The 22,688-nt window shown below is 57.6% G+C and overlaps 3 protein-coding genes across 3 annotated transcripts in view; 2 read left to right on the forward strand and 1 right to left on the reverse strand.

The window, feature by feature from the left end:
* The window catches only part of SLC9C2 (solute carrier family 9 member C2 (putative)), a 48,024-nt gene extending 34,945 nt beyond the window's left edge, over window positions 1–13,079 (forward strand). Inside the window, exons 19-26 of the mRNA XM_055119838.1 lie at window positions 2,082–2,133; window positions 3,468–3,616; window positions 4,208–4,333; window positions 6,046–6,144; window positions 8,034–8,201; window positions 9,070–9,201; window positions 10,054–10,239; window positions 12,244–13,079. Coding sequence (XP_054975813.1) covers window positions 2,082–2,133; window positions 3,468–3,616; window positions 4,208–4,333; window positions 6,046–6,144; window positions 8,034–8,201; window positions 9,070–9,201; window positions 10,054–10,239; window positions 12,244–12,543 — 1,212 coding nt within the window. The 3' untranslated portion in view covers window positions 12,544–13,079. The remainder of the gene's footprint in view (window positions 1–2,081; window positions 2,134–3,467; window positions 3,617–4,207; window positions 4,334–6,045; window positions 6,145–8,033; window positions 8,202–9,069; window positions 9,202–10,053; window positions 10,240–12,243) is intronic.
* Window positions 13,080–15,302: 2,223 nt separating this feature from the next.
* On the reverse strand, window positions 15,303–22,280 carry PRDX6 (peroxiredoxin 6). The gene is made up of 5 exons (XM_055119837.1): window positions 22,071–22,280; window positions 18,877–19,033; window positions 17,939–18,085; window positions 16,636–16,782; window positions 15,303–16,005 (listed from the first exon to the last, which is right to left on the reverse strand). Exons 1-5 carry the CDS (start codon window positions 22,163–22,165, stop codon window positions 15,877–15,879), a joined length of 675 nt encoding a protein of 224 aa, XP_054975812.1. The 5' UTR covers window positions 22,166–22,280; the 3' UTR covers window positions 15,303–15,876.
* The window catches only part of TNFSF4 (TNF superfamily member 4), a 61,139-nt gene continuing 58,694 nt past the window's right edge, over window positions 20,244–22,688 (forward strand). Inside the window, exon 1 of the mRNA XM_055119834.1 lies at window positions 20,244–22,017. Within this exon, the coding sequence (XP_054975809.1) occupies window positions 21,523–22,017 (495 nt within the window). The 5' untranslated portion in view covers window positions 20,244–21,522. The remainder of the gene's footprint in view (window positions 22,018–22,688) is intronic.

Raw genomic sequence — 22,688 nt, forward strand, 5'->3', positions numbered from 1 at the left:
CGTTTGCCTTGCACAGGGCCACCTGGGTTTGGTCACCAGCATCCCATAGGGTCTCCCAGCACTGCCAGTAATTCCTGAGTGCAGAGCCAGAAGTCCCCCTGAGCACCGCTTGGTGTGTCTCCCCCCAAAAACCAAAACAAACAAAAGCCCTTATCATATAGGGGGTTGGAGTGATAGCACAGCGGGTCAGGCATTTGCCAACCAGGGTTCGATTCCCAGTATCCCATAGGGTCCCCTGAGCACCACCAGGAGTAATTCCTGAGTGTAGAACCAGGAGTTACCCCTGTGCGTCGTCAGAGGTGAGCCAAAAAGAAAAAAAAAGAATCCTTATCATACAGGATTTCAAAACTTCGAAAAAATATTATGAAAAGATTTCAAAGATTCCTTTGAGGGGGGGGGCTGGAGCTATAGCACAGCGGGGAGGGCATTTGCCTTGCATGCGGCTGACGTGGGTTCGATTCCCAGCATCCCATAGGGTCCGCTGGGTGTGACCCAAAAAGCAAAAAAAAAAAAAAAAATTCCCTTTGGGCTCAGGGCTGGAGCGATAGCACAGCGGGGAGGGCGTTTGCCTTGCATGCGGCTGACGTGGGTTCGATTCCCAGCATCCCATAGGGTCCGCTGGGTGTGACCCAAAAAGCAAAAAAAAAAAAAAAAAATTCCCTTTGGGCTCAGGGCTGGAGCGATAGCACAGCGGGGAGGGCGTTTGCCTTGCATGCGGCTGACGTGGGTTCGATTCCCAGCATCCCATAGGGTCCGCTGGGTGTGACCCAAAAAGCAAAAAAAAAAAAAAAAAATTCCCTTTGGGCTCAGGGCTGGAGCGATAGCACAGCGGGGAGGGCATTTGCCTTGCATGCGGCTGACGTGGGTTCGATTCCCAGCATCCCATAGGGTCCGCTGGGTGTGACCCAAAAAGCAAAAAAAAAAAAAAAAATTCCCTTTGGGCTCAGGGCTGGAGCGATAGCACAGCGGGGAGGGCGTTTGCCTTGCATGCGGCTGACGTGGGTTCGATTCCCAGCATCCCATACGGTCCCCTGAGTGCATGAACCAGGAGTAACCCCTGTGCATTGCCAGGTGTGACCCAAAAAACAACAACAAAAAAATCCCTTTGGCTCTTCCTGGGTGCCAGGTGGCAGGTAGCTGCCCAGGACAGTGTGACAGTGGGATGGCTGTCCGGGAGTGGCCCTACAGCAGGGTGCAAAGGCCTCCTGGGCCGCCAGGGGCCCCTTCCTGTTTCCGGCGTGCATCTCAGCTCACCAACAGTCTGCACGCTCTGCCGGGAGGGATGTGTCGGAATGTTGCTCCCCTTGGACCCTCTCCTTCCCTCGCCCTGCCGGCTGTTCTGGAGTTGACTTGTCTTGTGTGTGATAAGTGTTACTTATGCCTACAGGGGATTTTTCTCAGCCCCAGTGTGGCATGGATGTTCCCTTTGAGCTTGTAATTACAGAAGCCTCAGCTGGAATGACTGTGTAGGGGCAGAAAATCAAGGGTGGGCTGTGGGTTTGGTTTTTTTTTTTTTTGCTTATTGAGTCACACCCGGCGATGCACAGGGGTTACTCCCGGCTCTGCACTCAGGAATCACTCCTGGCGGTGCTCAGGGGACCTATGGGATGCCCGGGTGGAACGGAACCCAGGTTAGCCGCGTGCAAGGCAAACACCCTCCCCGCTGTGCTATTGCTCCAGCCCCCAAGGGCTGCAGGTTGGATTTTGTCTTCTGCTCGGATGTTGATTTTGTTTTTTTTGTTTTTTTGGGTCACACCCGGCGATGCACAGGGGTTACTCCTGGCTCTTCACTCAGGAATTACCCCTGGCGGTGCTCAGGGGACCATATGGGATGCGGGATTAGAACCCGGGTCGGCCGTGTGCAAGGCAAACGCCCTACCCACTGTGCTATCGCTCCAGCCCCTCGGATGTTGATTTTTTTGAGATGGGTGGGGGCAGGGGAGCCAAGCCAGATTTCTCCCCCGCCCCCCAAATCATACACTAAATGAGCTGTTACTCTCCTCTTTTCCCCCACCCCCGCTTTGAAATCCAGCAATGAAATTGGTAGAGAAGAAACTAATATCTTTCTTAACTTCTTGCAGAAATTATACAAGATTCTGGAAGACAACAAGCAAGCCGCGGTTAACGAACTCTGTAGGTGTCAGGCGTCTCTGGTCCCCAGAGGTCCCCCAGGGCTCCCCATCTCTCCACAGTGAAAGCTCAGGAACTTGGTTGCATGAGCTCGGAGGCTCGTGGGGTGGGGAGAGTGTGGACCAGGCCGCATTGGCGTCCTGTGCATTGAGAGGTCAGGGCCTGCTGGCCCAGGCCAGGCGAGCCTCTCCCCGGCTCTCACACTGTAGTCTGGATCCGTGTGGGACATTCCTCCACCTTGGTGTTGGTGACAGGAAGCTAGCCCCCTGCCCTTGGGCCCCGGCTGAATGCTCACTGGCTCAGGAGCACTGTAATTGCTTGTCTCTTGCCATCATTAGCGTGAGTTCTTGGAGCACTCACTCACGGGTCTCCCCTTTCTGATAGGTGACGAAACGGGTGTCCCCCGGACAGCTGAACTCCCCAGGCCCTCTGGGTTCCTCACTGTGAGCTGTGGTGGCATCCAGCCTTTGTACAGTTGGGGGCCAGCACTTACAGGACTGTGAGGCACGGACCCTGAGCTCTAGTGAACTGCTAATTAACTAGCCTTCCTTTCCCTGTCACTGCATTTCCCTGTCACTGCATTCCAACACATGAGGGCAGGAGAGAGCACACGGGTGAAGGCAGTTACCCTACATGCTTCCATCCCCTGGCACCGCATGGGGTCCCCGAGTGACCCCTGAGCACAGAGTTGGGAGTCTACTGTCAGTGAGAACCAACAATAAAACCAAAACTAGACAACACTGACTGTGTGCCCCTAAGGTGTCAGGCGTCGCTCTGAGTTCGAGTCACAGAGCCTTCAGGTCGACAGCAAGTGCCCTTACGGCGGGGCGACAGGAAGGGTTGCGTGGTGCCCGCCCACGTGGCGGAGCACTTTGATTTACCCTTTACTCAAGAGTGTGGCAGAGGATGGGCTGGAGCGGTAGTCTAGCGGGGAGGGGCGTTTGCCTTGCACACGGCAGCCCCGGGTTCGATCCCCGGTATCCAATATGGTCCCCTGAGCACCGCCAGGAGAGATTCCTGAACACAGAGCCAGGACTGAGCCCTCAGCACCACCAGCGTTGGCTCCAAAAATGGAACCAAAAAGTGTGGGGGAGACCGTGAAGGGCAAACCCACCCAGCGCTGCGGGAAACGGGGAAGCACAGGGTCCCCGGGAAGAAGGCAGAGACGAGCGCTGGGGGGGCGCCCTCCTTTCCCTCCTCCACTCGGTGGTCGTGAGCTCGTCCTGCCCCTGACAGCCAAGAAGGGATGACCTGGAAGTGCTTTGCACCTGGGCCTCCGCTCCCGTGTGCTGGCAGCACGCGCCCTGTCGGCTGGCTGACCGTTCCCTTGGCCTCAGGGTTCATCGAGCGCGAGTGTCGCGACATTGTCATGGCCCTCAAGACGCGGCACGCCATCCTCACGGTGATCACCAAAGCCCTGAAGAACCTCACCTTCCTCTGGTCCAGGGGCATCATCGGCAAGCACGAGGGCGTGGAGATGAACAAGGTCGGGCCCCTCTCCCCGTTGCTGCTTCCGGGGGCGTGGCCAGAGCTCAGTGGGCCAGAGATGAGCCTCGGTGTCCACTTCGCCCTCTGCCCGCAGCCTTGCATGAACCTTGGTGTCACATGCCCAGCCCACCTGGTACCCGCCACATCCCAACACAGCTTCGTTGCAAGCTCAGAAACCGACTAACTCCAGGCCGGAGTGATAGCACAGCGGGGAGGGCGTTTGCCTTGCACACGGCCGACCCGGGTTCGATCTCTGGCATCCCATAGGGTCCCCTGAGCACTTCCAGGGGTAATTCCTGAGTGCAGAGCCAGGAGTAATCCCTGAGCATCGCCAGGTGTGACCCAAAAAGCAAAAAAATAAAAAAAAGAAAGAAACCTACTAACTCCTTGCCAGCCAAAGAGACAGGGTCATCACACTACGGTCTTAGGGTCTCGATTCATTTCTTCAGTTTGTGCACGGTTTGCATGCCAGAGACCCAGCTTTGATCCCCGGCACCAAATGATCCCCCCAGTACTGCGAGTCAGTTTGGATTCCTTCCCTTTCTTACCTAATGTCCTTCTCGTTATTCTTTGCGTTGTTTACCTATAGGTACTTCTCTCAAAACTCAAAGACCTGAACAACTTCCCCATGACGATCCCACCCCCGACGCTGGACAAATTCCTCCGGAATATCGTTTGGATGGAAAACAAGGACGTTCTCATTGAGTTTTTCAAGGTAAAGACCCCGGCTTCTCATCCCTCTCCTGCTTGAACATTCTGTTGATTTCTTTTTCTTTCCTATTACCTAACTTAATAATTTTTTTTCTTTTTTGCTTTTTGGGTCACACCTGGCAATGCACAGGGGTTACTCCTGGCTCTGCACTCAGGAATCACTCCTGGCGGTGCTCAGGGGACCCTATGGGATGCTGGGAATCGAACCCGGGTCGGCCGCATGCAAGGCAAACGCCCTACCCGCTGTGCTATCACCCCAGCCCCAAGAATAATTTTTTTAAAAAAGCATATCCTCGGCCAAGCCCTCTCACTAGGGGTCACTGAAGGGGAAGTCAGAACAGAGGAAGCTGGAAATTGATTTCTGGGTCTTTGCCTCGTCCTGAGCCTCTGTGGCCCTTTGTACCCTGGACGCTGCCCTTCCTCCCGTCTCAGCCAAGCTGCTCCTTTCTGCTCCGTGTGCCCTGGACACCCATGGTGGGGCCCTATGGCCTTGCTGGATTTTTCCAGAACCCCAGCCCTTCATCGGAATTCTCACCCTGTGTTACAGACAGCCACCCTCCCTCACACGGTCATCGTCTGCTTTCCATTTTAGCCCAGGACTCAACACAGGGAAAAACTTTTCTTTTTCTTTTTAGCATTTTGGGTCACACCGATGATGCTCAGGAATCATTCCTGGTGGTGCACAGGGGACCCTATGGGATGCCAGGGATCAAACCCGGGTCAGCCATGTGCAAGATAAATTTGTACTATCTCCCCTCTGTACTATCACTTCAGCCCTGGGACAAATTTTTCTTTTCCCTAACTGGCTCCTCCACCATAAATGCCGACTCTAGGTACTGCCCACTGACCACCATTCTCTTCTTTGTCCCCTTCTTTCAGAACCATCAGGGCCACAAGCAAGTTGTAGCACACTAGCAAAGCCAATATTTTAGGTTTTTTGGGCGGGGGGGGGTCACATCCAGCTATACTCAGGGGTTCTCCCTGGCTCTGTGCTCAGGAATCACTCCTGGTGGTGCTGGGGGACCCTATGAGATGCCGGGGATCAAGCCCAGGTTGGCCACGTGAAAGGCAAGCACCCTGCCCATTATGCTATGACTCTGGCCCTTTTTGCCTTTTTCTTTTCCTTTTTTTAAGTTTGTGTTTTTATGCTACTTGGGGCTGGAGAGATAGCACAGTGGGTAGGGCTTTTGCCTTGCACTCAGCTGACCCAGGTTCAGTTCTTCTGCCCCCCTCAGAGAGCCCGGCAAGCTACTGAGAGTATCTCACCCGCACGGCAGAGCCTGGCAAGCTCCACGTGGCATATTTGATATGCCAAAAACAGTCACAACAAGTCTCACAATGGAGACATGACTGGTGCTCGCTCGAGCAAATCAATGAGCCACAGGATGACAGTGATAGAGTGATACAGTGATGCTACTTAATATCTTTGCTGCCTTGGGGCTGGAGCCATAGCACAGCGGGTAGGGTGTTTGCCTTGCACTCGGCCGACCCGGGTTTGATTCCCAGCATCCCACATGGTGCCCTGAGCACCGCCAGGAGTAATTCCTGAGTGCAGAGCCAGGAGTAACCCGTGTGCATCGCCGGGTATGATCCAAAAAGAAAAATATATATATACCTTTGCTGCCTTAACCTCTCAGTTTGAAGATTCCCTAGAAAAGCAGACCCGGCCCATCTTGTGTTGTCTCTCCTTTGCCTCTTTTTATTGATTTCTTTCAGCAAAGAGCCAAGATCGTCTATTACGAATATGGTGACACCATTTGCAAAGAAGGCGAAATGCCACAGGGAATCTACCTGATCATTTCAGGACTGGCAATCGTAAGAGGCCATCTAGTCTTTCTGAAAATGGGTGGGGGAAGATGGTCATCATGTGATGGGGGGAGAATGTTAGGAACCAAGCAAGTCTCCTACTTGGGGACGGACTCTCTCTTGCAAATGAAGCGGTTTCTTTTTTTTTTTTTCTTTTTGGGTCACACCCGGCGATGTACAGGGGGTTATTCCTGGCTCTGCACTCAGGAATTACCCCTGGCAGTGCTCAGGGGACCACATGGGATGCTGGGAATCGAACCTGGGTTGGCCACGTGTAAGGCAAACACCCTCCCCGCTGTGCTATAGCTCCAGCCCCAAATGAAGCCGTTTCTGCGCACAGCAAACACCGGAGCCTGCATGTAGCGTAGAGGCAGTGCCCGTTGGTCGGGATGTGCCTCTAGACTCCCGGCTTACTCCCCCCTCCACCCTGAGCAGAAGCACCTTTCCCTTGAGCTCGGTTAAGGAATCGATGCTGGAAGTGGTTAGGCTACTTCCTGTCGAGGGCTGGAGAGAGCTTGGCTCCCAAGGTGCAGTGCTTTGCCTGTGCGGGGAGCCCAGCTTGGCCCCTGGTACCCCATGGACCCCCATCACCACTGGGTATAGCCCTCGGGGGGTGCAGGAACCAAGCAGTTCCGCATCCTTGGGTCTAACTGTCACGGGGAGTAGCCCCGGGGACCCCTGAGCACTCACCCCCTGCAGCCCCAGATCTGCTGATATTGATAAGGAAGGTTTCTGATCAATGCCAGCCTAACACAGGCACGACCAGTGCCAGGGGATTCCCAGCCCGTCACTGGGCAAATATGATGTGGTCAGTGCCGTGCAGCTGGACTGGGCACCCGGCACAGGACTGACCACCCGGCCAGAGAGAGAGCCTGCCTTCAGAGGGGCCCCTTCCCCAGGGAGACTCATGAGAGGTGACCCAGAGGTCGGCTGCTTCCCTTGGTCCTCAGGCGCCTTAAGCAAACCCTTCAAACGCTGAACCCCAGCATCGCGGTGCCTCACGCCTCAAGGACACACGGAGGGGGCCGGGGCTCCCAGTCCACGGGCCCAGTCTCCAGGCTCTGTCCTTTGCCGTTTGGCTACTCTGCCCCTACGTGGCCTCAGCCGCCGGCTCTGAGAACCGTGGCCAAGACATGCCACTGTGAGCCCCAGGAGACATGTCCCCTCAGCACACACCCCAGGGGGTTTCCCTGAAGTGTCTGGATGGAGAGGGGCGCGTTCTTCACCCCATTCTCCCATGCAGCCTTGGGGGGGGCATTTACAGCCCCTTCCGGCTGCACTTCCGGACCCTTTCCGCAGGACACTGGTGGCCTCGCAGTGCTCCCTCTAAGCCCTGCCCGGTGGGCTTCAGGGCCTCAGCATCCTGAGGTGTCGTGAGGGAAACAGGCTCCTACTGCACCATCCTCGTGCGGAGGCCCTGGATGCTGCCCTGCCCCCCCCCCCCCAGCACTAGCCCCTTAGGTCAGGTTCCCCGCAGACTCCGGACAGATGACCGCCTCAGTGGAACTGCAGCAGTGGCTGCTTTGGGGGGATTCTGTACACGGAAACTAGAAGCAGCGTGTTTCGAACAGTGGGGCCAGAGCAGAAGCCATTCTTCGGGCTAAGTGAGAGCCCGGCATGCTGATCCCACGCTCTGCACATGGGAGGCCCGTGCCCAGAGCACCTCGAGCCCCCCAGAGCACCTCGTGCCCCCCAGAGCACCACTGGAGGAAGCTGGGAGTAGTCCCCCCACCCCCAGGACCCCCTCGCCTTGGAGAGCTGGGACATGGGAGAATCCTCCTTCCTGCCTGTGAGGTTCCCAGAGAGGCTCCCCACATCACGCCAGCGTCCAGTGAGGTCCCCTGGGCCCCCGGGGGCTTGGCTGCAGCTCCCCTCCGCATGCTGTTTTCCCTTCGCAGCTGTACAGCTCGTCCCCTAGCTTTGGCGTGGACACCAGCATCAGGTCCACCCGCCAGTCCCAAACCATGTTCACGGAGTACTGCACGAGCGGGGACATCATCGGCGAGCTGAGCTGCCTGCTAAAGCATGAGACGGAGTACATGGCCATCTGCGAGACCACCCTGCAGGTAGACCCCTGCCACCCTTCTCCCTTCCGGCTCTGCGACCATCCTTAGTCTCCCAGCACTCACTGGAAGCAGCAGAGACCTGCTGCAGAGGCAGGTGTCTCGGGCTGACACACACGTGTGCACACACGTGCATACACGTGTGTACATGTGCATCCAAAAGCACACAAGCATAAACATGCACTCATATGCACATGCTCACATGTACACATGTGCATGCATACATACACATATGCACACACGTGCATACACATGCACATAAATGCACACACGTGCATACACACATGCTCGTGCACACACATACACACTGCCACATGCATTTTGAAAAGGTGTTTCCATATTCATGGAAGAAAACGTGGTGAGGGGCTGGAGCTATAGCACAGGGGGGAGGGCGTTTGCCTTGCACGTTGCTGACCCGGGTTCGAGCCCCACCATCCCATAGTGTGACCCCAAGCACCACCAGGAGTGATTCCTGAACACAGAGCCAGGAGGAACCCCTGAGCATCACTGGGTGTGACCCCCCAAAACAAAAAAGAAACAAAACAAAATGTGGTGAACAAGCTGTTTTGTCCATGGGACCCGTGAAAATGGTGTTTCTGTGGCTCAATTTCTACATCTTGGGCTCTGCCCCCCGACTCTCCCCCCTGTCTGAGAGCAGCATTCCTGGCCCGTTACTAAGCATCTTGCTTTCACTGCCCGCACACCTGGTCATCTTTTCCCACTAGCCTCCTAGGATAAGGCTCGAGAGCGGCCCAGCCCGATCCCCGGGAGCGGGTTTTTTGCACATGAGAGACGGGGGCAACCAGAAGCTGGGTGGCGGGGGTCCTGGGTGAGGGTGCTGTGAGCCTGCCTCATGCCCCTGCCCTCCCAGGCCTGCTTCATCTCCCTGGAGGACCTGTTTGAGGGCTTCGACATCTTCTGGCCATCCCTGGAGTATAAGCTGTGGCTCAAGCTGTCCCTGTCCATCGCCTTCCAGTACTTTGAGTCGAGTCTCACAAACCTGGTGAGTGACGAGTGAGTGACCCGACAGAGCTGGTCACGGTCTGGTGACAAAGACGAAGGTGGAGTTTTAAACATTCTCTTAGCCTGACGCCCAGGGTTGCCAGTTCTCTCGTCGTCGGCCGTTTGTCACTGCTCGGTACAGCTCCCCCCTTAAAATGGGATCCGGAAAACCCTGAGTAGCTGGTCACGCTGCGTTCCTGGGCGCAGCGGGCTGTGGTCCCGCTGGCGTGAAGCCCAGTCCCCCGCCTTGGCGGGCTTCAGCAGAGGTCTCATCTCAATGAGACCTCTGCTGAATGAGATGAGACCTCTTGGTCTGGGATGCATCTCCCAGACCAAGAGCAGGTTTGAGCCTAACTCTCGAGCCACGTGCAAATGAGAGCCAAGGGCCGGAATGATAGCACATCGGGGAGGGCATTTGCTTTGCACGTGGCTGACCCGGATTCGATCCCCGTTCACGACGCCAGCACCACCAGGAGTAATTCCTGAGTGTAGAGCATCACTGGATGTGACCCCAAAAAAGAAAAAAAAAAGAGAGACAAGCTGGGTTCTCAACTGAGGCCCCACGTCATCCATTTGCTGCTTACTTGGCACAGCCTCGCGCTTCTAGAGGGCTGCCAGTCTGCTCCCCCCGCGGCATTCTGGGGCCCCCAGCGACCCGAGAAGGAGGCCTTTGCCTGCCTCCTCAGACTCGCATATAGCTCCCGGAGCCATCCCTGGGCCCCTGGCAGCCGCCGCCTTCCAAAGGTGGGACTGGTTCTGCCTCTGAAGCTCTCAGAGCACTCGCCCCCTTGGCCGCCCCCTGGGGCCCGGCTCCTTGTGCACGGTGGCTCGAGGCAGGGTCGTTTTCTTCCAGGATCTCAGCTTCGAGAAGTGCGTGCAGCAAAACCACGCCTACGTGGAGACGCTTTCCAGCTACAACGAGATGGTCATCGATAACTTGAGCCTGAAGTTAGTCATCATCGTGTACGGCAGCGCCGTTGACACCAAGACGGGGGCGCACTATCTGGCCCCCTGCATCTTGCCGAAGACCTGCCAGCAGGTGTGGACCGGGGCTGGGCTGCAGCTCTCACCACCCTACACAGCTCAGCCCCTTCACACTGCCCCTCCTGGCCCGAAGCTGGGTTTTCTGCATCTCGGCGTTCGTGCCTTGGCGTTCGTGTCCCAGCATTTGTGTCTCGGCATTCGTGTCCCAGCTGCTTGCCAGCTCCTGGCTCCAGCTGCTTATGTTCCACACAAGCCACAGTCTCCGGCAATTGTCTCGTACTTCCTGGCCCGTTTTCCTGAGCTTTGTCCCTCCAAGTTCCAGTCCTTTGGTCACCTTGCGTGGCAGAGCCCTGCTTTTGGAACCTGTAGCCACCACAGCTTCCTCATTCCCCGGGGGGCCTGTTTGGGCCTCGGCGTTTCCCCGCTGAGGCCTCTGGGATTTTCATCTTAGTTTGCAAGGAATCTCACCGTGACTTTCCCTATAGGCAACTTTGAAACTCAATTTTTTTTTTTTCTCTTTGTGTCACACCCAGCGATGCACAGGGGTAATTCCTGGCACTCAGGAATTCCTGAGTGCCAGGAATTACCCCTGGCAGTGCTCAGGGGACCATATGGGATGCTGGGAATCGAACCCGGGTCGGCAGTGTGCAAGGCAAAACGCCCTACCCACTATGCTATCACTCCAGTCTCAGAAACTCAATTATTTTTATTTATTTATTATTTATTTATTTTGCTTTTTGGGTCAGACCCAACATTGCATGGGGGTTACTCCTGGCTCTGCACTCAGGAATTACTCCTGGCGGTGCTCAGGGGACCCTATGGGATTCTGGGAATCGAACCCAGGTCGGCTGCGTGCAAGGCAAAACGCCCTACCTGCTGTGCTATCGCTCCATCCTCAGAAACTCAATTATTTTTTAAAAAGCCACATGACCTGGAAAGATGCTGCAGGCCTCACATGGCCTGGGACTGCGGCCATTGTGCGGGTGTCCAGGCACACGGGCTGGGGACCGGGTGGGTGCCCTCTGCTTGCTCTGGCACGGCACTGGCCTCCGCCCCAGAAGAGCAGACTCCATTTTTTCTTAGTTTACATCAAGCAGCAACAACGGATGTTGGCGTGGTTCTGGAAGCTTCTGTATGTGTTGATAAGAAGGAAGTGGAGTGGGGCCGCATCTCCATGGCTACTTGAGAGCCGGGCCTGGGCAGGAAGGGGCAGGAAGGGGCAGGAAGTCAGACCTCTCTGAGGGCACCTGCTTGTGGAGGTGCCAGGTGTGGGGGAGGCCCTGGGGCCTGAAGGGAGTGGACTGTGCTTTCCTCTGGTGGCAAGTTCGCCCCTTTGCAGAGACCCTTGCTGCCGTCCAAGGCCCCCAGACAAGCCGTTGGTTCTCTGGGAATGTTGGTCCTGGAGAAGCTGGGAGCCTCCTAAATGTGCATCTGCCTCCCGTCTTGCGCCTCTCACTAACGCAGGCCTTCTAGGTGTCCTTGGAAACGAAAATCCATTTAGGTTCGAAACGGGGCCGGCAAGGCGTGGCTGGCGGGAGCAGTGGTCAGAGCGGAGGGGTCCATAAGACGCCAGATGCATTGGGCAAATGCTGCCAAATGCATTGGGCAGCTTTGGGCTCTGCCTTCTGCCTCGGGCGTGTTGGTGGGAAAGGACAGAGCAGCGGCCGGGCAGACAGCTGTCCTGCGAGCTGGACGCTCGTCATCGACACGCTGGCCTCTGCAGGAAGTTTGGGGGCATGAGACAAGCACTCAAGAGAGACCCCGCCGCATGCCATGGGGGAAGCTTGGCCTGGAGCCCACAGCGCTGCGTGTGGGCCACTCCCAACCTGGGCACTGCCATCCAGGTGACAAGGAGTCGAGATTTCCCTTCCGGCACACACTGGGGAGGGTTTGAACAGGAGAGTTTCTCGGGAGGCCCCGTTCTCTGCGCTGGCTTCTTTCTGCTACTCCCCAGGGGGGCTGCTGGGACCAGGCAGGCCGGGCTCGCGCGTGGCCCTGGGTTTGAGCTGCCATGGCCCCGCTGCGGAGACGTTTTTATCTGAGTTTGACTTTTCTCTAGGTTCAGGGAACTTCAGATGTCAACAAGTTTCTGATGATCCAAGACCTCCAAGTCCCCAAAGAGGGGAGGAAGCCCAAGAGCTTCTCCAAAGGTGAGGCGGGTCCTTTGGGGCAGGGTGTGGCTGCGGCCTCGCCCCCTCTCTGGGCCCACCCTGCTGCCATGCTGGATGGACCCTCCTCAGAACACGGGCGGGCCGCTCCCTGCCCCCGGCCTGCCCACCCCTCTTCCTCTGCTCCGTCCTGGGTGCTGCAGCACCCATGCTGGGGATGGGGTGACCGGGCGGCCCGAGCAGTGGGGTGAGACATGTCGGCCCCAGTGTGGCCACCCCAGACAACCAGAGGGGCAGTAAGTGACCCCCGAGCAGCCTCGAGGGTTTCTTTAGGGCCGCCACTCTGCTCTCCCCTGTACGGCGGGACGCTCAGACCCCTGCTCTGCCCTAAGGCTGGATTCAGTCCCTGCTTCCTCGGGCCTGGATCTTCTTATTCTAGTTTGCCACATCCAGCAGGGCTCGGAGCTCGGACTCCCGGCTCTGCACTCAGCACTCACTCCTGGTGGTGCTCAGGGGACCCGATGGGGGTGATCCGGGAGCGACTCTGGGTCGGACCCGTGCAAGGCAAGCCCCTTCCCCCACTACAGTCTTTCTGGACTCCACACTTTGTTTTTTAAAATACTGAATTGTCAGGGGCTGGAGTGATAGCATAGCGGGTAGGGCGTTTGCCTTGCACGCGGCCGACCCGGGTTCGAATCCCAGCATCCCATATGGTCCCCCGAGCACCGCCAGGAGTAATTCCTGAGTGCATGAGCCAGGAGTAACCCCTGTGCATTGCCGGGTGTGACCCAAAAAGAAAAAGAAAAACAAAACAAAACAAAAAACCTTAATTGTCAAAAAAACAATTCCAATTTTAAGCTTTTCCAAAAAAAAAAAAAAAGGTGGGGGTGGGTAGGTGGGGTGGCAAGTGGTCCAGGACTGGTGCTCATTCCTGTCCAGGTAGGGGACAGAGGCCCCACAGCATCCCTGGGCCCCACTACTCTCTTCGGTCTCATCCCCCAGACAGGGAACGACTCTTCACTCCTGTGGTTTGCCCACCCACGCTTGCCAGCCCCTTTGGAGCTTTGGGGAACTGAGTCACAAGCCTCCCCAAGCACAGGAAGGAGCCATTGGTCAGGGGAGAAGGGGGAGGGGAGCAAGCGGTGCACTCAGGTACAGCCTGACACTCTGATTCGGATTTTCTCTCTCGTGCTCCTGTATGGACAGACACTGGGGGAATGAGCACCAAGAAACAATATAACTGAAGACAAGGTAAGCCCTGAGAAAGCTCCCGACACAGTGGGACCAGGCAGCAGGCTGCAGGGGTGAAGGGGGAAGGGGTGTGGCTGGGAAGGGGGAGCCTCAAAACCTCAAAGCACCAGAGGCCTGATCCCTCCCTACAGGACCGGCACAGATAGGGAGACGCAGGATCAGGGGCCCTGGGGACCTTTCTCCAGGGGTTCGACTTTCCGGAGTGTTCTCTCATAGGGCCGTACGAACGCTCTGCCCTACAGAAGCAAGCTTTTTATTTTCTCGAGGTCTCCGGAGTTGAGAGTTGGCTAGGAAGGCCAGGTAGTTCAGTGGTCAGGTCCAGTGTTGTGGGGGTCCACTGGAGCACCTTATCAGTGCCTGCGGCGGGGAAGATTAGGACTGGGGAGATCAAAGGGCTGGAGCTCACGCATGGACCCCCGGGTTCAATTCCTGGCATCTAACAGTTTCCCAAGCACTTCTGGGGAAGTCCCCCCCCCCCAACTCTCCCTACAAGCTTATAAAAACATACTTTTACATTAAGTTTACATTAAAACAAGTGGCAGTGCCTGGGCAACCATACAGGGTGCTGGGGATTGAACCCAGGCTGGCTGCATGCAAGACAAGCGCCCTCCCTGCTGTACTCTCTCTCCAGCCAAGTATTACTTGAAATACTTAAAAAAAATTCTGCCAGGTAAGATATCTGAAAACACATACCCTAGCAGACGCAACCCTGCCTCCAGCTGCAAGCAGTGGGTGTCCGTGGCAGTCCCAGCTAAGGCAGGGGACCTGTCATTTTGACTTGCGACATTCCTGTCATTGCTCAACCCTAGCACTTTCCAGCGTGAACTTACTCCCACTCCCCAACTAATACTGAAAACATGTGGAACTGTGCCCCCCCATGTCCGTCACTCCAGCAGGGCTGATGGGGAACCAGCATTCTGAGGCGACAGCCATGTTGGGTGGCCTTGAAATTAAGAGTCCAATGTGAGGATCTGACCATTTTCCACTGAGAAGCCCTATTCCTTTCCATCTCACCAGAAGTTTGAAAGAATAAACGATTCTCTGGTCCAGGAAGAAAGAAGCACACAGACACATGTACAGGAGACAGAGGTCCAGCTCAACAGCGAAGAATCTTCTGGAAGATGAGGTGAAAGTTGGGAAGCAGCATGAACCTTGGAGTGGTGAAAGTTCAAATGCTTTACAATACCTTTAAGTGCATGTAATAAACACTATTTTAAGTGCTAATTTCTCTCTTCAATAGGGAAAGTAAAAGTAAAAAAAAAAAAGCTAGAATGACAGCACAGCGGGTAGGGCTAGGGCATTTGCCTTGCATGCGGCCGACCCGGGCTCAGTTCCCAGCATCTCATATGATCCCCTGTGCACGGCCAGGAGTAATTCCTGAGTGCATGAGCCAGGAGTAACCCCTGTGCATCGCCACGTGTGACCCAAAAACAAACAAAAAAAATAAACAAACAAACAAACAAAACGCTGTCAAGAGATTGTCCTCAAGGCTGGTTTTCCACCGCCAAGCTCCAGCCCAGCCCAGAAAGAAGCTCGGATACTCTGGGTACTGGGACTCAGTGTCAGAGACCGGGGTCATCTCGGGGTGAGTTTCTCTTGCAGAATACCTGCATGGTAGTGAGGAGCGAGCCTGGACTCAACTGCACCTCTAGACTGACATCACCTGTGAGCAGATACCCTGGAGACCTACCCAGGGTACGGAAGGGCCCTTGCACTGCGAGTCTCCCTGGAGTTGTGCAAAAGGTAACAGGGTCCCCAGTTCCAGTTTCACCAAAGGATTTATTTACGGATCTCCAAAAGCTGAGCTCAGAAAAAAAGCATACCAGTAGAACGTCTTCGATCCTCCTGACCCCTGCCAGCATGGCTGTCCACACCTGGGGCACGCCTTCCCAGCAGGCCGGGGAGGCCTCGGTGGTCTTCTTCCCCTCGATGGCACTTCACGGAAACGGTTTCTTTCGAGTAAGACCCTTGGACCCGCCTCCCCACAGGACACTCAGCCCCGACCGAATCTGCCTTCACAGCACAGCCCAGCTTCCCTTTCTCCTGGCTGACCAGACGCTGCGACGGAAGGACGGAATTAACACTTGGGCTTGCATGAATACGTGGACGTCTCCCTAGGAATCAGCGGCTCAACTACTGTCGCTCCCGAAACGGGGAGCTGGAGAGAGGATCTGATTAGAAAAGCGAAAGGAAACAAGACCCCAAAGTCCCGAGAGTCAGTGCATGCCGGCGAGAGCAGACCCCACGCCAGAGGGGCCCCGCAGCGGGGACACGACTGAAGGCTGGTGAAGGCACGAGTCAGAGTCCAGGAAAGCCCCCCCAGAGCCGGGGGCCTAGGGCTGTGGCGTGTAGCGCAGGTACTTCTTGCCCGACGGCAGCTCTTTGGTGAAGACGCCCTTCGGGAAGAGCTTCTTGGCCTCCTCTTCAGGGATGGTAGGCAGGACCATAACGCTGTCCCCAACCTGGGGGGAGAACACGGAGAAGAACGTGGGGCCGGGGGCCTGCGAGGGACCCGAGGCAGGACTGTCCCAGGCAAGTGGCTCTGAAGCACAGGCCTGAGCGTTCCTGGCTGTCCCCAGCGGCCACAGGACTGTGCGCCCGCTGGAACTGCACGCGTTCCAGAGGATTCTACAGTTTCCTGACAGCCGTGCCTCAACTGCTCGGTTAAGGATCTGCCACAGGTAACTTGCCACTGAGGAAGGATTAGAGGGTCTTAAAAATAATGCCCATCTCGGGGGCTGGAGCGATAGTATAGTGGGTAGGGCGTTTGCCTTGCATGCGGCCGACCTGGGTTCGATTCCCAGCATCCCATAGGGTCCCCTGAGCACCGCCAGGGGTAATTCCTGAGTGCATGAGCCAGAAGTGACCCCTGTGCATCGCTGGGTGTGACCCAAAAAGCAATAAATAAATAAATGAATAAATAAATAAATAATGCCCATCTGCCAGGGAAAGGAATCATTCTGACGGAACTGTGCGCGCCATCTGGGAAGTCAGCCGGCCTCACCGGAGCGGGGAGACAGCTCGGGCTGACGTGCTCACCGCCCCCGTTCCTGCCCCCTGCACCCCGGACCGGGTCCTCTGAACATCGTTACCTTCCAATCTACCGGGGTGGCCACCCTCTTCTCCGCGGTCAGCTGCAGGGACACCACCACTCGCAGAATCTCGTCGAAATTCCTGCCGGTGGTGGCCGGGTAGAGGATGGACAGCTTCAGCTTCTTGTCGGGACCGAAGATGAACACCTGCCAGGCAGAGCCCGTGATGAGGACAGCGTCAGGAGAAGCCCCTGACCTCATGGACATAAAAATGCACGGCCCCCCGCCCCATCTCAGATGGGCACAGTGCAGTGTCCACTGGGAAATTTCCTCTCCATGCTAATGACGTTTGCTCCTCACTAAGCACAGCGGGGAGGGTGTTTGCCTTGCACACGGCCAACCCGGGTTCGATTCCTCCACCCCTCTCGGAGAGCCCGGCAAGCTACAGAGAGGATCCTGCCCGCACGGCAGAGCCTGGCAAGCTCCCCGTGGCGTATTCGAAATGCCAAACACAGTCACAACAAGTCTCACCATGGAGACGTTGCTGGTGCCCGCTCGAGCAAATCGATGGACAATGGGACAACAATGCTACAGATCTCAGTGAGAAACAACCAAATGTGTAAGATGTTATTTTGGGAAATTTTCTCTGGGCAGGGAGAAGGTTAGTCCAGGGTGAGTAGCGGAAGGCCAGGAGAGGGAGTTATGGCGGCAGACCAACAGTGGACGGTCCAGAAAACGAGGGATGAAGTGTGCTTCCTAGGACAGAACAGCTGCCCTCCAAGGGCTGTGAGGGGCCGGAAAGCAGGCACGGGGGCTCCTGAGCACCGCCAGGCTTGACCCTGGTACTGCAGCACCTTCGCACTCAAGCCTTAGCCCCCATCCCTCATCCCCCCCACCAAAAAGGACTGTGAGCAGAGCAAGAGCCCAGCTCTTGGAGACACCTTTGGATGACCACGCTAAGAGCTGTCTGGAAACGGCCCCTCTGCTCCAGGCTTTTCCAGAGAGGTGGCAGGACGGCTGGACACTAAGGCAGTACTGGGGCTGGAGTGCTAGCACAGCGGGGAGGGCGTTTGCCTTGCACGTGGCCGACCCGGGTTCGATTCCCAGCATCCCATATAATACCCTGAGGACTGCCAGGAGTAGTTCCTGAGTGCAAAAGCCAGGAGTAACCGGGGTTGGAGTGATAGCACAGCGGGGAGGGCATTTGCCTTGCACGTGGCCGACGTGGGTTCGATTCCCAGCATCCCATAGGGTCCCCCGAGCACCGCCAGGAGTGATTCCTGAGTGCAGAGCCAGGAGTGACCCAAAAAGAAAAAAAAAAACACTAAGGAGCACTGTCACCAGAGTCGGGCCCAGGACTCACCACACGCGCGGTCACGGGCATGCCCTTCTCGTCCTTCTCCGCCGGGTCCAGCATGCCCAGCTGGATGGCCAGCTCCCGGTTCTTGTCGTCAATGATGGGAAAGGGCAACTTCTCGGTGGGCTCGTCGCAGTTGTACGCGTTGATGTCCTGGGGGGCAGGGTGCAGGGCGGGACCATGTCACCACAGCGCAGCCTGGGGACGCCATCGTTTCACAGACACATGCCCTAGCCACGTGCTGGCCCTGAGTCCTAGCCACATGCTTACCACGAGTCCTAACCACGTGCTAACCACGTGCTGACCACGGACCCTAATCACGCTCCCTAATGCCACCTTGACCACGTACTTGAACCATGTGCTGACTGTGGGCCCTGCCATGCTGCCCAAGCTGTTTCGCCGGAGAAAGAAGTGACAGACAGCTCCTGTCCCTTACTGGATGGGCCTTCTCATGCCCTGTCTCCTGGCAGGCGGCATCCCCTACTGTCTGAGTGCCACGGTCCGCGTGACGAAACTGACAGATGGGGCAAGACCCCCCAGTCTCAGGCCCAGGGGGCCCAACCATCTCGAGAACGGGCTCCCGGGGACGGGGGGCGGGCGTCATGGCACGGAATCGTGCCCCAGGCCACAGACGCCCATGAAACTGTTATGAAACAGCCGTCAGACTTGAAAACATGAAACTAGGAGCAAACAGGAGGAAAGCCCAAACTTGGGGCACCCTGACCCTGACGGGTTGGCTCTGATCCTGGCACGGCGTGGACCTTCAGCACGGCTACGAGAGGCCACCGAGAGCAGAGCCCAGAGGCCTTACAGAGCCAAGTCCAAGGGCGGGGCCGGCCGGGCCTCTGGAGGGATGATACTTGTGCAATCTGAACGTGAGGTCACCGGCCCCATGTGACTCACAGCAGGCCGATGACCACGAAGCCAGGGGGGCGCAGGCCCACCTTGCTCCAGGCGAGATGGTCCTCCACGCTGTCTATGGACAGGGCGATCAGCTTCACGTTCCTCTTGGCAAACTCGGGGGCCAGCTTGGCGGCTCTGCCCAGCTCCGTGGTGCACACGGGGGTGAAGTCGCGGGGGTGAGAGAAGAGAATGCCCCATCTGCGAGGGAGACCGAAGGTTCTGGATCAGCGAGGGACACTCGAATTCTACATCAAAAGCAACTTTCCTTTTTTGGGGCGAGGAGCACCGGGTGTGGGGGGGAGGGGGAATTTGGTATACGGCAGCTACTTCTGGCTTTGTGCCCAGGGGGTGGTCTTGGCGGTGTTGGGGGACCATGTGGGGCCGGGAATAGCTGCATGCAAAACAAGTGCCCTAGGGCTGGAGCAATAGCACAACGGGTAGAGCGTTTGCCTTGCATGCCGCAGACCTGGGTTCGATCCCCAGCATCCCATATGGTCCCCCGAGCACCGCCAGGAGTGATTCCAGGAGTGATTCCTGAGTGCAGAGCTAGGAGTAACCCCTGTGCATTGTCCGGTGTGACCCAAAAAGCAAAAAAAAAAAAAAAAAAAAAAAAAAGTGCCCTAACCACAGTGCCTATTCCTCTAGTCCATCCACCCCCAGCCTTTAAGAGAACGTTCGTGAAGGGGCAGGGGATGCGGCAGAGGGTACGGCGCCATGCACGTGCAGCTTGATCCTGGCACTGCATCCTATGACCGTGAGCTGTAGCTCCAGATAGTCCCCAGCACCCCTGGGCCCTAGTGCCGAGCCTCTGGGAGTACCCCCACCCCCAACCCCGAGCATTTTTTTTTTTTTAAGCCACCAGGGGTCAAACCCAGGGTGTCACACATCCAGGGCAAGGGTTCGATCTCTGAGCTGTATGCCCAGCCCACGAAACCCTTTCAGCTTTCCGAGCCTCATCACCAGAAGCCTGTGTTGAAAGCCCAATTCAGGGCGAGATGCTTTGTCAAGGGATTTTCAAGTCATTTCGGGGGGTGGTGCCGTGATGCATCAGCCGCCCTGACCCTTCTCTGCCCGCAGACTCAGCACCGGACAGAAAGCCCCACAGTGAAGGTCCCGCCTTGCCCCTGCCCCGGGGGCCCACAGGCAAACCTGATGGCAATAAGCAGCAGATTATGTAACCCGGAATTAAAAGGCTTCTCTCCCCCATTCATATGCAAAATCAAAGTTGACACCCAGCTCAGGGGAGAAGACAGAAATCTCTTGTAAGCCTCCTTTCCCAGGGAACCTGCCAGCAAGGTCACCTGATGTTTGCCTAGCCGGCATGCCAGCCCTCCCCCTTTGGCATGCCAGCCCTCCCCCTGTGGTCCCCCCCCCCCCCCCCCCCCGCCACTCAGGCTCCACTCAAGCCAGGACGTGCGTGTTTTCAACACTTCAGCCGGAGAACAGCCGCTTTTCCTTCTTGGAAACAGCTGCCAGGAAGGAAGAATGACTCGCAGCTGGGAAGGAGGAATAAGCCCCCATCACTGACCAGCCTCCGAGCCGGGCTGACCTCGCCAGTCGGCCAAGTGTCCCGTAGCACAAAACAGAGACAACGGGGTATCTCCTGCCCCTCTAGTTTGACCATCAGCTCCCAGGCTGCAGGACAAGGGGTGTGATAAAAGGGCAATGGATTTAGAAAGTTGGGGGCCAGGGAGGGTAGGGGGTGTCTCTCTATGGGGAGTTGAGACTCTTCTACTGAGTCACACCAATGAATTCCTTTTCAGCTGCCTCCAGTTCTGGGGTCCTGGCCTCCCTCTGTTGGGAGGAGGACAATCGGGGAGCACGCCTTGGAAAGTGATTACATTAACCCGTGGCCTTCCTTCCTCATTTCAGAAGACAAAGTGTTTCCTCCTTGAGGGGAAGGCGCCACCAGGGCGGGCCCTAGAGAAGCCCCAGGAAAACAGGTTGCGGGGAGCAGAAGGATAAGGAAGAAGCTAATTTTCCTGCGCCTGTACCTACGGCCTGGGAGGGTGTGGCCATTTGTCAGGGGGCCAAGAGTGATGTGTCATATTTTAGTATTTCTCCCGTTTCGGCTCCTGCATCAGAAAGGAGGCACTCTGAATTCAGAGATTCCCAAACGGAGCAGAGTTCGGGGGTACATTCTGATAGACACGGAACCTGGAGGTAGGAAGGGCCCAGATGCTTTCGGGGAGAAAGGACGCAAGTTTTATAGATGCACCTCATCCCCTCACCTTCCTGCCGGTGGCTCTGAGAAAACTACACAGGAAATGAAATCAGGGTAAGTGCAGAGGCCCCCGCCCCCTCCATAGGATTCATCAGAGTTGTGCCGATCCCCGTCTTTGTCTTCACCACACACAGTGAAGTGCACACTGCACACAGCCTCAACGTTCCCTTCCTGCAGGATGCTCATGTTTTAGTGGCTGATGGACACGGGAAGAAGCAGCGTAGAAAATAATTGGATGAAGCTCCAAAGAGACGGGAATCCTGCCTCTGCCGCAGGCTCCTCACTCGTGGCTGGCCGGTCTCCTGAATCAGGGACTGAAAAAAACCCTCTTTCTACCGCTGGATGAGCCTTAAGGGCAAGGACCCCAGGCCCCTGGCAGCGCATCCATCAGTCTGCATCTGCCTGCACGGGAGGCGGCAAATGTAAAACTGTCATCTCTGTGGCCACCCGGAAGCGAAAAAGCATGTCAAGAGGCATCAATTTGCGGGATGCAAATGCAGCAAGTGTGCTGACGAAGCGCTGCCCACCCGGTGCCCACAGGCCTCGGGGCCTGCCCGGCCGGCCGGCCGGGAGCCTCCGTTTGGGATTCCCGCCGGGCCACGTGCGGCGGGACCGGCCGCGGGGAACAAAAGGCTCCGGAGGGGCGGCCCACGTGTCCGGCCAGGGTCACCTCCGGGAGCCTCCCCTGCACGCGCTGGGCCGAAAGGCACAGCCGGCGACATCACTGCGTGTTCTGGTCCCGCCCGAGGCTCTTATCAAATCACAGCCCGGCCCCCGCAGGAGACGCCGGACACCAAGTCCCGGGGGCCCCCCCGGAGGCCTCCGCCCGCCCCGGGCCGCCCCTGCCGCTGGCCCAGAGACCCACCTTCCCGGGGCAAGTTCCAGGACCGGCCGAGGGAGCCCCGCGCCGCCCCCCGCCCCCAGGCCCCGCGGCGGGGCGGGTCCAGGTCCCGTGCAGGTAGGCCGGGGCGCGCGCGGGGACCGGTGCGGGGAGGGGCGCCGGCCACTTACGAGTCCCCCAGGTAGTCGTGGAAGCGGATCCGGCCGATAGTCGTGTTGGCCTCGAAGTTGGGCGCCTCGTCCCCGAGCAGGAGCCCTCCGGGCATGGCGGTGGCGGCGGCGGCGGGCACGCGGGGCGCGGGGACAGCGCGGCGGGACGGTCAGCAGCCGGCGGCGTCCGGCGCGGGGCCCGGGAGGCGCAGGCCGGACCCGGGCTGTGCACGGCTAGGGGCGGGACCGGGGCGGGGCCGCCGTCCGGATAGGCGAGCGCGCCGCGGGGCGGGGTCTAGTAGGCGGGGCCCGGGAGCGGCGTCTCCGCTGTGGGCGGGGCGAGGAGCTGCTTGTTGGCCGGGTCCGGAGCCGGGCCGCTGTCCGGATAGGCGCGCACGCCGCGGGGCAGGGTCTGGTGGGCGGAGCCAAGAAGTGCCTTTGGCGGTGTGGGCGGGACGAGGAGAGGGCTGTGGGCGGGGTCAGAAGCGTAGCCGCCGTCCGGATAGGCACACACGTAGCGGGGCGGATATGAGGGCGGGGCTTGTGCCCTGCGCGCCTGAGCCGCGGCCTGGTGGGCGGGGCCCGGGAAGCGCCTTTGCCGTGTGGGCGGGCTTAGAGACGGGGTTAAGTATTTGTGGG

This window comes from Sorex araneus, chromosome X, assembly GCF_027595985.1.
Source record: "Sorex araneus isolate mSorAra2 chromosome X, mSorAra2.pri, whole genome shotgun sequence".
In the NCBI taxonomy this organism is placed as follows: domain Eukaryota; kingdom Metazoa; phylum Chordata; class Mammalia; order Eulipotyphla; family Soricidae; genus Sorex; species Sorex araneus.